Source organism: Corapipo altera, unplaced genomic scaffold (assembly GCF_003945725.1).
Source record: "Corapipo altera isolate COAL_440 unplaced genomic scaffold, ASM394572v1 0, whole genome shotgun sequence".
Taxonomy (NCBI): Eukaryota; Metazoa; Chordata; class Aves; order Passeriformes; family Pipridae; genus Corapipo; species Corapipo altera.
In genome coordinates, this window is record NW_020884872.1 from 59,479,618 (window position 1) to 59,492,471 (window position 12,854).

Here is a 12,854-nt window from a genome sequence, read left to right on the forward strand (position 1 = left end):
TCACAGAAAAAAAGGGGATCTGACTCTAAAGTGGATGGTTTAAAAATTCAGACAATAAATCTTCTGAGTTTTTGTTAAAATTAATTTATTAATTTGGGAGTGAGAGAGGGATACAGTGTTTCCAAATGATAGCTAAAATTGACAGGTATTTCTAAAAACCTTTTAAATTGCTGTGGTATGTTACATTTTAACATGCTACATTACTGTAGTTAAAAACCAGGGGACATTCTTTGTGAATCCCGGATAACAGTGACCTGAGCATTTTATCAGTCTGAAAATTGACTTCCATCTGACCAAACAGTTTAATTTTTTTTTTCTCAACTATGATGAAATGTATTCATGAACAGTGATTGATAGCTTTAAATGTGTAGAAAATTTTATGCGGTTTGTACAGTGCTTTATGGCCATTTAAGCTGAAAAATTTCAAGCCTTGAAGATCATTATCATTGAATTTTCTTTTCTAATTTTTCTTTTCTAAATGATGTTTTAATTTATTAATTACAAAAATTGATCTTAAGTGAATCATGTTTAATATGACCTTAGTGATACAATTAAATGGGACTTGAGCAAGACTCTAGGTTTTCTATTCCATAGCCGTTATTCGGGACTTTTTCAGGACATTTCCATTTATCAGTTAATGACCAGTTTTTCTAGTGAAGGAGGAGCTATGAGGGAAATCCTAGAGAGACCTGTGCTACTGAGCATGTTATGAAAAAAACAGAAAAATGAATTAACACTGAAGTGACAGTGCTGATGTTGCTGGTTATTATTCATGGCAGGAAGGATTCACCATGAAGGATTATAGAAGGACTGCAATTCCCACTGCAATAGAAATAGCAGATGAAATTCACTATAGATACAATATACACAAGGAAAGAAAGAATCCTAATTCTATATCAAAGAAGATGGGGCTTATCAGAACATCTTACAAGCATTATTTTGCTGTCACAATAAATGGTTTCATTAAGATAGCAGTTCAAAGCTCAATAGCAGTTAAAAAAAGCAAATCAAATGTTAAGATTTACTAGGGAAGAAACAGAAAAAAACAAAGAACCTCTTTGTGCTGTTGTGCAAATCCATGTGTCCTTAACACGGTTTAGTTTTGTTCTTCCATCTCAAGGTGAGAGAAGGCTGAACTGGAGTAAGTTCAGAAAAAGACAACAAGGAGGAGCAAGTTTAGATCGGCCAACCCTCCAGCACATGGAGACAAGATCAGGAAAGGGGCATATGGTAGACTTCTATAAAAACGTGAGAGATCTGGGAAAAGCAACAATTTTGCACTCAGTACCACAGTTAGGGAGCAGCTAATGAAGCTAGTAGGAACTTCGTCAAAACAAACAAGACATGGTTTTTCATAGAGTAAGGAACCAGCCTGTGAAATCACTTCCCAAAGGATGTTGTGACTGCTGGAACATGGATTTAAAGGAAATCTGGACAAACTCCTGGGAAGTTACTAAATATGTAGATGTAAAAACATAGGCACAACATTCAGCTAAAGAAGCCCCTAGATTGGAACTGGTTGGTGACTGAGGAAAATACCATGTGCACTTGTCTGTTCTTACACTTTCCAAGCATCTCTTGGAGACAAAATACTAGATTAGAGGGACCTCGTACTGCCATTGTTGTGGCATGAGTCATAAATATTTCCAAGTGTAAGAAGGGGAAGACAGAAGAAAACAGGCATGCATTTATGTACTCACTTGGAAGGTGAGATAATAAAGTACTAGTCCTTACAGTGCTCATTTGAGATTCTGTGTTTACAACCTTCTCTGCTAGGCTATTGTTTCTTCTGGAGTTTGCCTCTCAGTCTCACTTAACTGACAGAATATTTAATTGAATAGTCATTTAACAGCTACCCATAGCTGCTTAGCAGTCTTGGTCCCTTAAAATTCAGTGTTGCTTATTCCTGATTGTGCTGCATAATTCATGGGGGCTTTTGGACATTTGGTGAGTTATCAGTGCTGTTGTTTCTGCATTGGAAAACCTGTAGTTAATTAACTAGGAAAGTTCTATGAGACTTCATTCATAGGTCTTTGTATCCTTTCCTGGGAAATGGTATAGTGAAGGAAAGGCATCCTTCTACATAAAATCAAGTATGTCTCAGTCCCTTGAAATTCTTGCACTGTTGTCTTCTGTTGCCTTTGAGAAGTTGTTTTATATTTTTGCTTTTGTTTCCATATCTATCAGGATTTCATTCTCATCTTCTTGAACAACTGGTCAGTTCTGGCACACAGCCTTCTATTTCTATTAATAATTTGAAGTACTCAGCCAAACTCTAACATGCTCCAATATGTATTACTGAAGTTGTTCCAGGAACAATAAGCAAAGAAATAATTGCTTATGTGTTTTATTGAAACTGTAAACCAGAATGATAGTTATATTTTAAAAGAAGCTATAACAAGTAATAATTTCCCCAAAGACTGCCAAATAGATGTATGGACCTGAAATATAAACTCAGACAAGAGATCATGGCAGAATCCAGCAAATAGTAATTAATGTTTATTCTAAAAACAAGGCCATAGAGATGAGGGCTACTTGAGAGCAAATATTTACATGGATTCTCAGCACTTTCTATAGATGAACATAAAATAACATTCTATTACTGAGTGCCTGTCTCTGTTAGTGTGACACTAACTGGAACAACATGTAGTGTAATACGCAATGTTACTGGAATAACCTTGACACATCGTCTGGTCCACCTGTTTATATAGGGACAGGATGACACCTGTAGTCTCTTTTTAACTGATGTTTGTCAAACAATTGACCTATTGCAATGCTTCACTCTCCTTGTATACAAAATCTTTTCAGAGTATCCATCTTTTTTTCTCTAAACAAAACTGAATACTTGATGTCACTTTCACTCATTCAGGATAATACTGCTCTCTTTGTAAGAATCTTCTCAATAGGATTGGATGTGCTTTTTTAAAAAGTCTCTAGTCAGACAAAAAAAATTCCTTAAATTTGTTCTTATAACCCATCTGTTCTGACCTCTTTGTCATCCCCAGGACTATCTCATGTCACAGAATCACAGAATAGATAAGATTATCGGGGACTGCTGGAGGTCATCTAGTCCAACCTCCCTGATCAAGCAGGGTCCCCTAGAGTCCGTTACTCAGGATTGTGTCAGGACAGTTCTCTCCCAGGGAAGGAGACTCCAAAACGTCTCTGGCCATCCAGTTCCAGTTCTCAGTCACCCTCACAGTAAAGAAGTTCTTCCTCAGCCTTTCCTCATAAGAGAGGTGCTCCAGTCCTGTAGTCATCTTCATAGACCTCCACTGGACTTGCTCAAGGACCTCCGTGTCTCCCTTGTACTGAGTAGCCCTTGACTGAACATTGTGTCTGTTTTCCTTAAAATTTGATGTCCAGAGTTGTGCATAGCTATTCTTCTCCATCAGGCTTTGGCAAAAGAGGAACAAACTATACTCGTTCAGCTCTGATATTCATGCTTCATCGTAAAATTCTTGACTGCAGTTTTAGGGCCTACTCAGCTGTTCCTGTGTAGCATTTAAACATTTGGTTGCTCCCTACTCTGTAATGCTTTGTCTTTTTGGAATTTAATTGGTTTGATTTGTGTTCTTTCTCTAATTTATTAACTTAATTTTTATCCCTTAGCATTTATCCCACGGTGCTACCCTTTCCAATTCAGTATCAGCCCTTGTTCTAGATCTTCATCAGAATTTTTTTTCTATATATTATATATATGTATATTATTTTCAGTTACTAACAAAAGAGAAAGCACATTTTAGAAGAGTAACAAAATCTAGGGAAAACATTTTTCTAGACTTTTTCTTTCTATTTCTGTTGTGTTTGATATTTCCGTTTTTATGAAGATGAATAAAGTCAACAGATGTGCTACTGTAGATATGTATACTATAGATATCTAGATACAGTAGATATGCATAAAGTGGTGTTGTGGGTTACTCTATATACTCATTGGATATTAGATCCACTTATACTGCTGATCTTACTGATCTTTTCTGTGTGTGCTGTAGGCAAGCTCAACACTTCTACAGCCACTCTCTCCTTGGTTTCAAGGAGGTTAAGGATACATTGTTTCTGAAGGAAATCTAGACTTGCTTTCATCTTGTGACAATGACATTTTGTACCAATACTGCGCTGTAATTCTGTGTTCTGGTTTATTTTCTGAAAAACTGCCTCGATTTACTCCAGGCAGCTCCTCACTGGAAGCCACTTCTGAGCCTGGGCAAAGTGTACTCATATGTTGGCAAAAGCCAATGTAGGCAAACACACACAAATTTATTTCTGAGGGAAGTACCATATATTAGCTGTATTCATTAAACTGTCCATAAACAGAATATTAAATGCTTAATAGTCTAGGGCTATTTACTATAAAGTTATAAAATCTTTGGATACTGAAAACCTACCTCCAAAAGAAGTGGTTCAATTTAAGAGAACAGCGTTTAGGTTAATATTACTGAGAAATTTTAAAGTGGAAATCATGAACACAATATTTTGAAATGTTCCTCAATATGCTTTTAAAGTCAGATATAAAACTGACATTATCTTCAGTGGCAGATAAAAACAGTGAGTTAGGGATTGTGGTAATGCGTGATTAGTGCTTTTGTGAGCCGTTATATTTGTGTGTAATTTTGACATTTGCTATACAAATACATTGTTATTTGTTAACTGTGAGTGTTTACTCACTATCATAATAATAAAACAATTCCCTATTTGCAAGTTATATTCCTGTATTGAATGTGAAAGCTTGTCATTTTCTGACAGGTACTGTATAATGAAATGTTTAAATTTAATCTGCTAAATGCAAATGCAATAACCAGTTAATCATGCAGCAGGAAAATAACATATTTGGTTTTTTTCAGATGTCACTCCTCCGCAAGCTGCTGGATACTTGGAAGTAACAGATCTTAACTCAAAGAAAATCAAATACATTGCAATTCCTAGGTAACTGATTTTATTGATTAGAGCAGCCTCTGTCTTAGAGGAAAAGCAAAGAGAATTTAGTGTCCATTATTACATCAGGATAAGCAAATATTTCTTCTGATGTGGAAAGTAAGACTAATTCATACCTTGTGTAAAATTCTGCAAACACTGAAGTATTTTTTTGTGAACATAATTTATCTGTTTACTAGATGATACCAATGAAAATGTAGCAATTAATTAGTAAATATGAAAAGTACCTTTATATTCTGATTTTCATCCCCTTTGTTCCTTCCTCCTCTTCCATCCACTTTATTCTCTACCCTGTTACATTCTGGTTTGCTGCCTTTGTTTTCTTTTCCTTTTTCCCTGTCTTTAGGATCTGACAAAGACAGGCAGAATGATCTGGTGGTAGGTGTTAGGAAACTAGGAATCAAGTTCAGGTCCAATATAAAGTTCACTTTGAAAATAACTTGAGCTTCTCTACATTTTGGTTCTCCATTTGGAAAGTATACATTCCCTCACAAGTATCTTGTGTGGTACACAAATATCTTGTATGATAAATCAAAATAACCAGACTGTGTGTCTTCTGTTTGGTTTTAACATCTGTCTCTCACAACTATAGAGAGTATTTGCAAATATTTTATAATATAAAGATATATTTTGGTTATAAATTGTCATTTTCCATTGCAATAATAATAAAGGGAGTTTTTTAAAATGGCAGTCTCTCAGCTTTGCATATTTAAGTAGCCCGTGTATTAAACTCACACATCAGGAATTTTATACTTTTTTTTTAATCTGTATATTTGATGTTGATTTTTGATAATATTGATTCTGATTTAAAGTAATTCTGGTTCATTACTAATCTGGGGAACATTTTAAATAATAGATCCTTATTTTTGGACTGTTCACCATTTTATAATTGGCCCATTGGCTTGCATCTGAGACAGTTATTCAAAAATATAAGATCTTAATATAAAAATAGTAGAGAATCACATTATTTTACATCAGGATTTTATAAGACATTACAGAATTTACGAAGCCATATTTCAACATCATGACCATTAATCTAGCATTAGGATTTAAGCTGTATGTGGCAGATCTGAGCAGAAGTCCAAGTTTAAAAATATATTCCAGTAGGAACTGATAAGTAAAGTGAGTTTTCATATATATATATGAATAATTCTGTGTTAAAATATAACAGCCTTTTCTCCTTCTGGCGTAGTTAGCCTGGTCAAATGCTAAGATAACCTTTTTCAGTTGAGTCAGTACATGACAATTTCAGTCATAGGTAGAGGCATATGTGTTGCTCCTTTTTATATTTTCGAAAATTATTAATTGTAGGGTTAGTGTAGGTTGCCGACTCATTATGCCTATCACTAACAGTACTGAAAAATGCATAGAGTCTTTCCTACATTACCTGAATTTCCCTTCAGATTGGGTACCTATTGGGCCCTCTGTTTCAGCAGTAAACTTTTGTCAGCAAGGTCATTGTTTAAAACGGTGCTAAGATTCTCTGTGCATAAAGCTGTACTATGGTTAAATAAGTGTTTAAATCTTCATTAGAGAAAGATATTACTCTAATTTGAAGGAAATGCATTTTCCTCAGTGCCAGGTTATGTCTTCTCCTATTTCTTTTGTAGTTTTATATACATTTGTAGCTTTTCTATAACATCTTTTTACAATTTTTATTGTTTTTTTCTAAAGACTGACTATTTTCAGAGAGATTCGATACAGCAGTGGGTTAGGCAACATATTCCCTTTCAACCTGGTCTTTTAAACTGCTTCTTACACTGTCAAGTATCTTTTGGTTATATCCAGTTTCAGTAGGTGGAATGTTTGAGATAAAACAGTGGGTCTGTAGGGCTTAGTTGTAGTCTCTCATGAAATGAGGATGGAATTTCATTTAATTGTCATCTTAACTACATAAATACTCGTTCCCCTTTTAATTGAACTTCAGGAAAAATCATATTAATTCTTGTTTTTCAGATCACAGTCTCTCTCTCCATATACATCATGGCTCTCTAAGATCTCAGATGCCGATGCCCTTTTGGCACCACTGGGCAAAGTAGGTTTGGTTACTGTGGACATGGGAGGAGGTGTGAGGCTTTGGGAGACTGGGCTGGAAAGCCTCCAGCGGTCACTGCAGGACTGGAGGAACATGATTGGCCAAGAAGATGGTCGTCCTGTGCAGGTAGGAGTTCACAAAGCTGAAGTGAAATACATTTAACAAAATGAGTTGCGCGTGAGTTTTCAGGAGGGAAAGGTGTGTTAAAAAACACTGTGAAGCTGAAATACACCTGTGAGAAAAGCTGAATAGACTTGTTCACTGAAAAAAAGAGGGATAGTAGCTTAAATTTTAAAACTTTTTGTGACCCCTGTAAATATGGTTATTGACAGACTGTCTTACACTGTTTGTATTTTTGCCAAATTCCACTGCAATTAAATGCAAATAAATTCTTTATCTCCTGCTGATTTTTAACTGTAAGTTTCATAATGTAGAATAATGAAATTAATTTTTAAGCGAAGGATATACTTTTCCAGCATTCAGATGCTTGGGAAAAAGCATCTTGTGGTTTTACTTTGAAAAAAAACTTCAAACCTAGATGAAAGATGCCTTGAGTTCACTAGGCTTTGGCTAGTTTTGATAATTCTCCCAGCAGAAGAGTTGCAAGGATCTTCATACGCTTGTGTTCTCATGTGGAATGTTTAAGGAGATGCTGAAAACACACCGTGTATACATCTGTTCTGTGTGTGCAGGTATTTATGTATACACAAGTGTTAATGTACTGGCTACTATGTATGATTGCAACATAGAGGGAAAATTCAGGACTGTTCGATTGCATCTTTAATTTCTGTTAGTGTATCACTTCAAACAACTAGAGTGTGCTTTAGGAGGACTTCTCCACTTCAACTAGGAGGATCCTGTCTGCCACAACTAGGAGGATCTCTGCCTACCGCTGCAATTATTTCTGTTTCATGAATTTCTGTAACCACTCATAGTAAATTAGAATGGGAAAACAGAATCAGTCTGTTCTAAATTAGATCTCTCTTAGTCTTTGTTTACATGGCATCTCAAGTGTGAATGAGATGTATTAGGCCAAAATCATCTTGTTTCACTTTCTTTTCCCACTCTTAGCTCTCTTTCTACAAGACGTTCTGCAGTTACAGAGACTTGGGCAAGAACTGATGTGTTCTTGTTACTGGACCTCAGCGAATGCCATTCATAAAAGTAATGAGAAAAGGAAACTGTTTCCCAATAGCACGTTTCTGTTTGACACTTGGTCACTTTACCAGTGCCATTTTTATTGCCAGTGCAGTAGTGCTAGCACCATCTTATGGCCAGATATAGTCGGTTTACACCAGCCCAGTTTCGTCTGATGATCAAGTTGACTAATGGAAATTAAAAGAGCCAGCAGGAAGAGTTAGAGTTTTATTTGTTTTAACAGTCATTTTTCCTTCTTTTTTGGTGGGTTTTTTTGGGGGAGGGTGTTATTTTTTTAATATAACTTTACATTTCATTAAACAATATTACTTTACTTTCAATAATAGTCAACTAATTTTTAGAGAATACTGGCTTAGAAAGTACATGTAATCAAAAAATTTAAGTCATTTAACTAGTAATGTCAAGTAACCATTTTAAAGAAGGCTAACAAGTTTTCCCAAAACAAAGCAGTTTTCAAGATCCGCTGTAGAATTTCTCTCCACTGACAGCCTGCCTCTCTACTAGGCACATTCCAGGGTGAAGTCAGCTTTGAGTATCTTTCTTCTTTCCTCTGTCAACACAGGGTACATAGCTCAAAGCAGTGGTTTGTCAGAACTGGAATAGCAGTTTGATTTGTGCTAAAGGGCTGTAACAAAGCCTCCTATGTGATCTTCAGACCTGTGTAGTTATAACTAACTTCTGTTTCTCTACTTTTTTACTTTGCTTCAAATGGAAAGATAATGAAACCTAAGAAATTTTGTTTACAAGGCATTACAGAGCAATAAGCAGAAAATTAGGTCTTTTATTTTATGTGATCTCCAATAAGATAATAGATATGTAGTTGCTAATTGGATATGAAGGCCTTCACCTTTCCTACTTAATTTTTCAATGGACCTAGACATAAAAGCAATACTTCATTAAGGCATTCATTTCTGGAAATGAAAAGATCCCGTTAGCTTGAAAACATATTCATGTAGATTCCCTGTGCAATTAAGCAATTAAGAACTTCAGTGTCTCCTGTTCTAGAGACAATTACTTTGCCAAGAATGCTGCAGCTAAATATTTCTTGATACCTGTTTTTTACAAAATTGGACATACTTTGCAGCCATGTATTGATCTGTTCATTCCAGTGTATGAAAATCACCTTCTTTTTTGTAATGTTTCATGTGCATACTCGTATTAAGTAACTTGGAGTCTAATGAGGCATCTCTAATTCCTTGACTAAACCTATCATTCCCAATCATCCTGTAGCAGAAACTCACTTAAGGAAATTGTCAGTGTTCCACATATCACTCATCCACCCCAAAAAACCTGTCATTGATGCATATCACAAAGCTGCTACAGGCTTAACTAAGCTTATTATCCCTTCATGGTGATATTCTTAGACCAACACGAGTCCTGTCTAGGTGGCTGGGAACCACTGCTTTGCAGAAACACAGAATCTCTTTGACTCCTCCTGACTTTTTAGAGAAAAAAGAATTAGAGGGCTTTCAATATATAGTTTCAAAGAATTAGAAACAAATCTTCAACTAGGCTTCAGTTGGAACTATTGGTACTCTCTTCTAGGGATGCCTTTTGGCTTTCACAAACACATTAGCTCTCAGAAACAGGCTGGATATACATAAGCAATGAAACAGAGGAAAACAAACAGGTGTTCCACTTATAATCAGTAATTAGGCTCCCTTGGTATAATGTCGTGGCAATCTTCAAAACAGTCAACATTTGTTTTGTATTGTTGACATACTCAACAGAGTTCAAGCTGCTGAAGTCTTGAGGCTACAAAGTTAATTTATCAAAATATGGTATGTGTTTACATAAGTCTGCATTTATACAGGCAGGTCAGAAATTTTCATCATTTATGGAAATTTTAAACTCAAAATAACACCACAGTATTCTGAAATGACCGGAGTGGATTGGAGTGCCTAAAATCCAAAATCTAAACAAAATTCTGTATTTTCTAAAGCTATGAACTCCAGCCCAAAAATTGTTTAGCTTTTTCACTGTTTGATGTCCCTGAGAACAGAGTTTCTTCATTATGAAATATCTGAAAAGAATTTGAAAGACAATTTCTTTTTAAGATCTTACCCTAAAAGTTTCATGTCAATAGGCAGACATTGGTAAGTTTGTATTACTTTTTTTCATCAAAGGGTTATTGATAGAAATTAAATAGAAAAACGCTGATTACATTCTGACATAGTTGCAATACTATTTTTCAATAAGCATTGTTTAACAATATGTCTCATTTAGATGAAGTACAATGCTTAGATAAAAATAATTAAAAGATGCATACTTTTTCAATAGATAGTAAAGCATTTATCTGTGACTATTAGCAAAAACATTTATTTCTTCCACTTAATGTTCTCCTGCTGTAGGCTGTTGTCTAAAATGTTTTATGCTATGTAAAGATTATACTCAGAATGTCAGAAGTCCTAGGACATACCCAAACCTGTTGAGTGCATAAAAATATACTTGATCAAAGATAATATCAAAAGTAAAACTTACTTTTTTTTTACTTATCAAAGTAAAAGCTTTGTCACCTAGTTTATGATAAGATAGATCTGAACTCAAAACTGAATTCACAATATTTGTGCAGACTGATTCAGTCTATTGGAAGAGGTCCTAGAGGAGGACAGCTCAGGAGCACTTGGATATATTTGGAATATGTTTCGGGCCTTGGCACTAAAAGGACACATGGATGAAATGTATGTAAGAATAGGGAAGGCTTTAGATTAAGTTTTTTTGAGTGTTCATTTCTGACCATCTGCCCTGTGAAAGTGACTGAGAGAATAGTTTTCTGTCAAAAAGAATGTTTTAATCTGAAATAGTGATTTCTTTTCTCAGTAGTGCTAGACAGGTGTTCTTTTGGTGTCCTCTGTGACTAGTTAACATTTTACTGATACAGTGTTTCCACAAATAATCATTGTAAGTAGCCAAATGGAGAAGTGAAAAAAAATTTCTTCATCCATCCACAACTAGTTCCCTTTAGACGCTGCTAAACTTTAAAATATATATTATTATGCAGCATCTGGGACCAGTAAGCATTGTCATTGCTTTCCAGAGAAGGGAACTGAGACTTAAGGAAGGCAGGTCACCTGTTCAAGTTCATTCTATATGTCTACACTGCAGTGTCAGTGGGACAAATGAATTTTACATCCATATTAACATACCTTGTGTTGCCAGGTTAAATAGCTTGAAAGTCCTTGAATGCTGCAATCAGTATGAACATACCTTAAATTGGGGAAAATAAAAGCATATCAATGTAGCACAGCCACCTAAGGGAACAAATGTCAACTCTAGATTGCTCGAGGTTGAAACATGCTTGGCTGAGTAATGGCATATTTAGCAAAACTCAAGAATGCAGTAAATCAATATTTTTCTCAGATTTAAATGGCTGTCTTCATGGTCTTATAGCAGCACTCAAAAGTTATAACAAAACATGTAAATTATCCTTTGTCCTGTGAACTGCTAGAAGATATGAACATGTAGTTCATGTTAGTAATGTAGAAGAGCAATGTGTATGTGTTCATCACCAGTAGTCTTTTTTATGTTGTAACTGCTCAAATCACCCCTGATGCAAGGGCTTTTTGCTAAAACCAACATTTTCATGAGTTCAGCAGCACTCAGTAGTAATTCCCTACATTTAGACTTTCTTCTACAATCCATCAGTTAACCTTTGGGTCTGATTAGGGCAAAGGCAAATGCTTAGTAGCAATTATGGGATGCCAGGTCTGTCATTAGAAATATATTTTTTAAATATGTTCTTTTCCTACCTATATTGCAGGTAAATCTTGTGTTGAACTGGAGTCAAAGCTGAGTACGTTTCTGAAGTAATCGTAATGCCAAAAATGTCATATTTACTGTTGAAGTTAAAAGAAGCACAGTCACGTTAAATTAGGTGGGGGGGTGTACATATGTAGTTGTGCATGTATAAATATATGTTCACACACAGGTATATGCATATGCACACGCACATGTTAATTTTTTCCCCAGTTTTCATACCTGGACATTGGCTCTCTTGAATTAGAATTACCTCAAGAGATCATCATAACCTGGCAGATAGCCAGTCCCTCAGGGACTGTATTTCATAATAAGCAAGAATTGAAAGTTGATTTGGGTAATGATCATCTTATTCCCTTCCTTGAATAATCTCATTTGTATTTGTACAATTCCATTTGTTTTCCACGCAACTAATCGTGTAGGACTCTACGTGAAGTATTCGCATCTTAAGTGAATTAATATTTTTGGTTTGATTGAATACATCCTTTTTTTTCTTTTGATTTTCTGAAGCTGTACTTGGAAGTTCAGAGTAATTCAAGTTCACCTGATGAAATTTATTTTTTTAGGTTGGATGTTTATCTGAAGAATAATTGATTCAGGAATTTCAGTGATCCCAACTTGTTTATATTTACTCCAGGATCTACTTTAATCTATACTGATAGTTTGGAATTTATTGGGGTTTTTTAAAGTAACATTTTACTTTATAACATTTTAGCAAAAACCCAGCCTTGTCCTGATGTTAAGACTGAACTGGGCAAAGCTGCAGTTCTTGAATCGAGACAAAAGCATGACCTTTAGCAAGAGCAGCTGGTCCTTCCCCCCACTACCACCCCCCTTCTCTGTTTTCTACTTTAGATCAGCAGTTTTTCTGACCACATGAGGGCATCCGTGGGCTAATAACAGTGATTTCCCTCAGCCTTAAATGCTGTCGCTGTTCTAAAATTCCACCAAAGTTATGATTCTTTCAACAGTT

At 35.4% G+C, this 12,854-nt stretch overlaps 1 protein-coding gene across 1 annotated transcript in view; it reads left to right on the forward strand.

Moving 5' to 3' along the window:
• The window catches only part of VWA8 (von Willebrand factor A domain containing 8), a 182,470-nt gene that overhangs the window by 134,866 nt on the left and 34,750 nt on the right, over nucleotides 1-12,854 (forward strand). Inside the window, exons 36-37 of the mRNA XM_027649783.1 lie at nucleotides 4,842-4,923; nucleotides 6,889-7,093. Coding sequence (XP_027505584.1) covers nucleotides 4,842-4,923; nucleotides 6,889-7,093 — 287 coding nt within the window. The remainder of the gene's footprint in view (nucleotides 1-4,841; nucleotides 4,924-6,888; nucleotides 7,094-12,854) is intronic.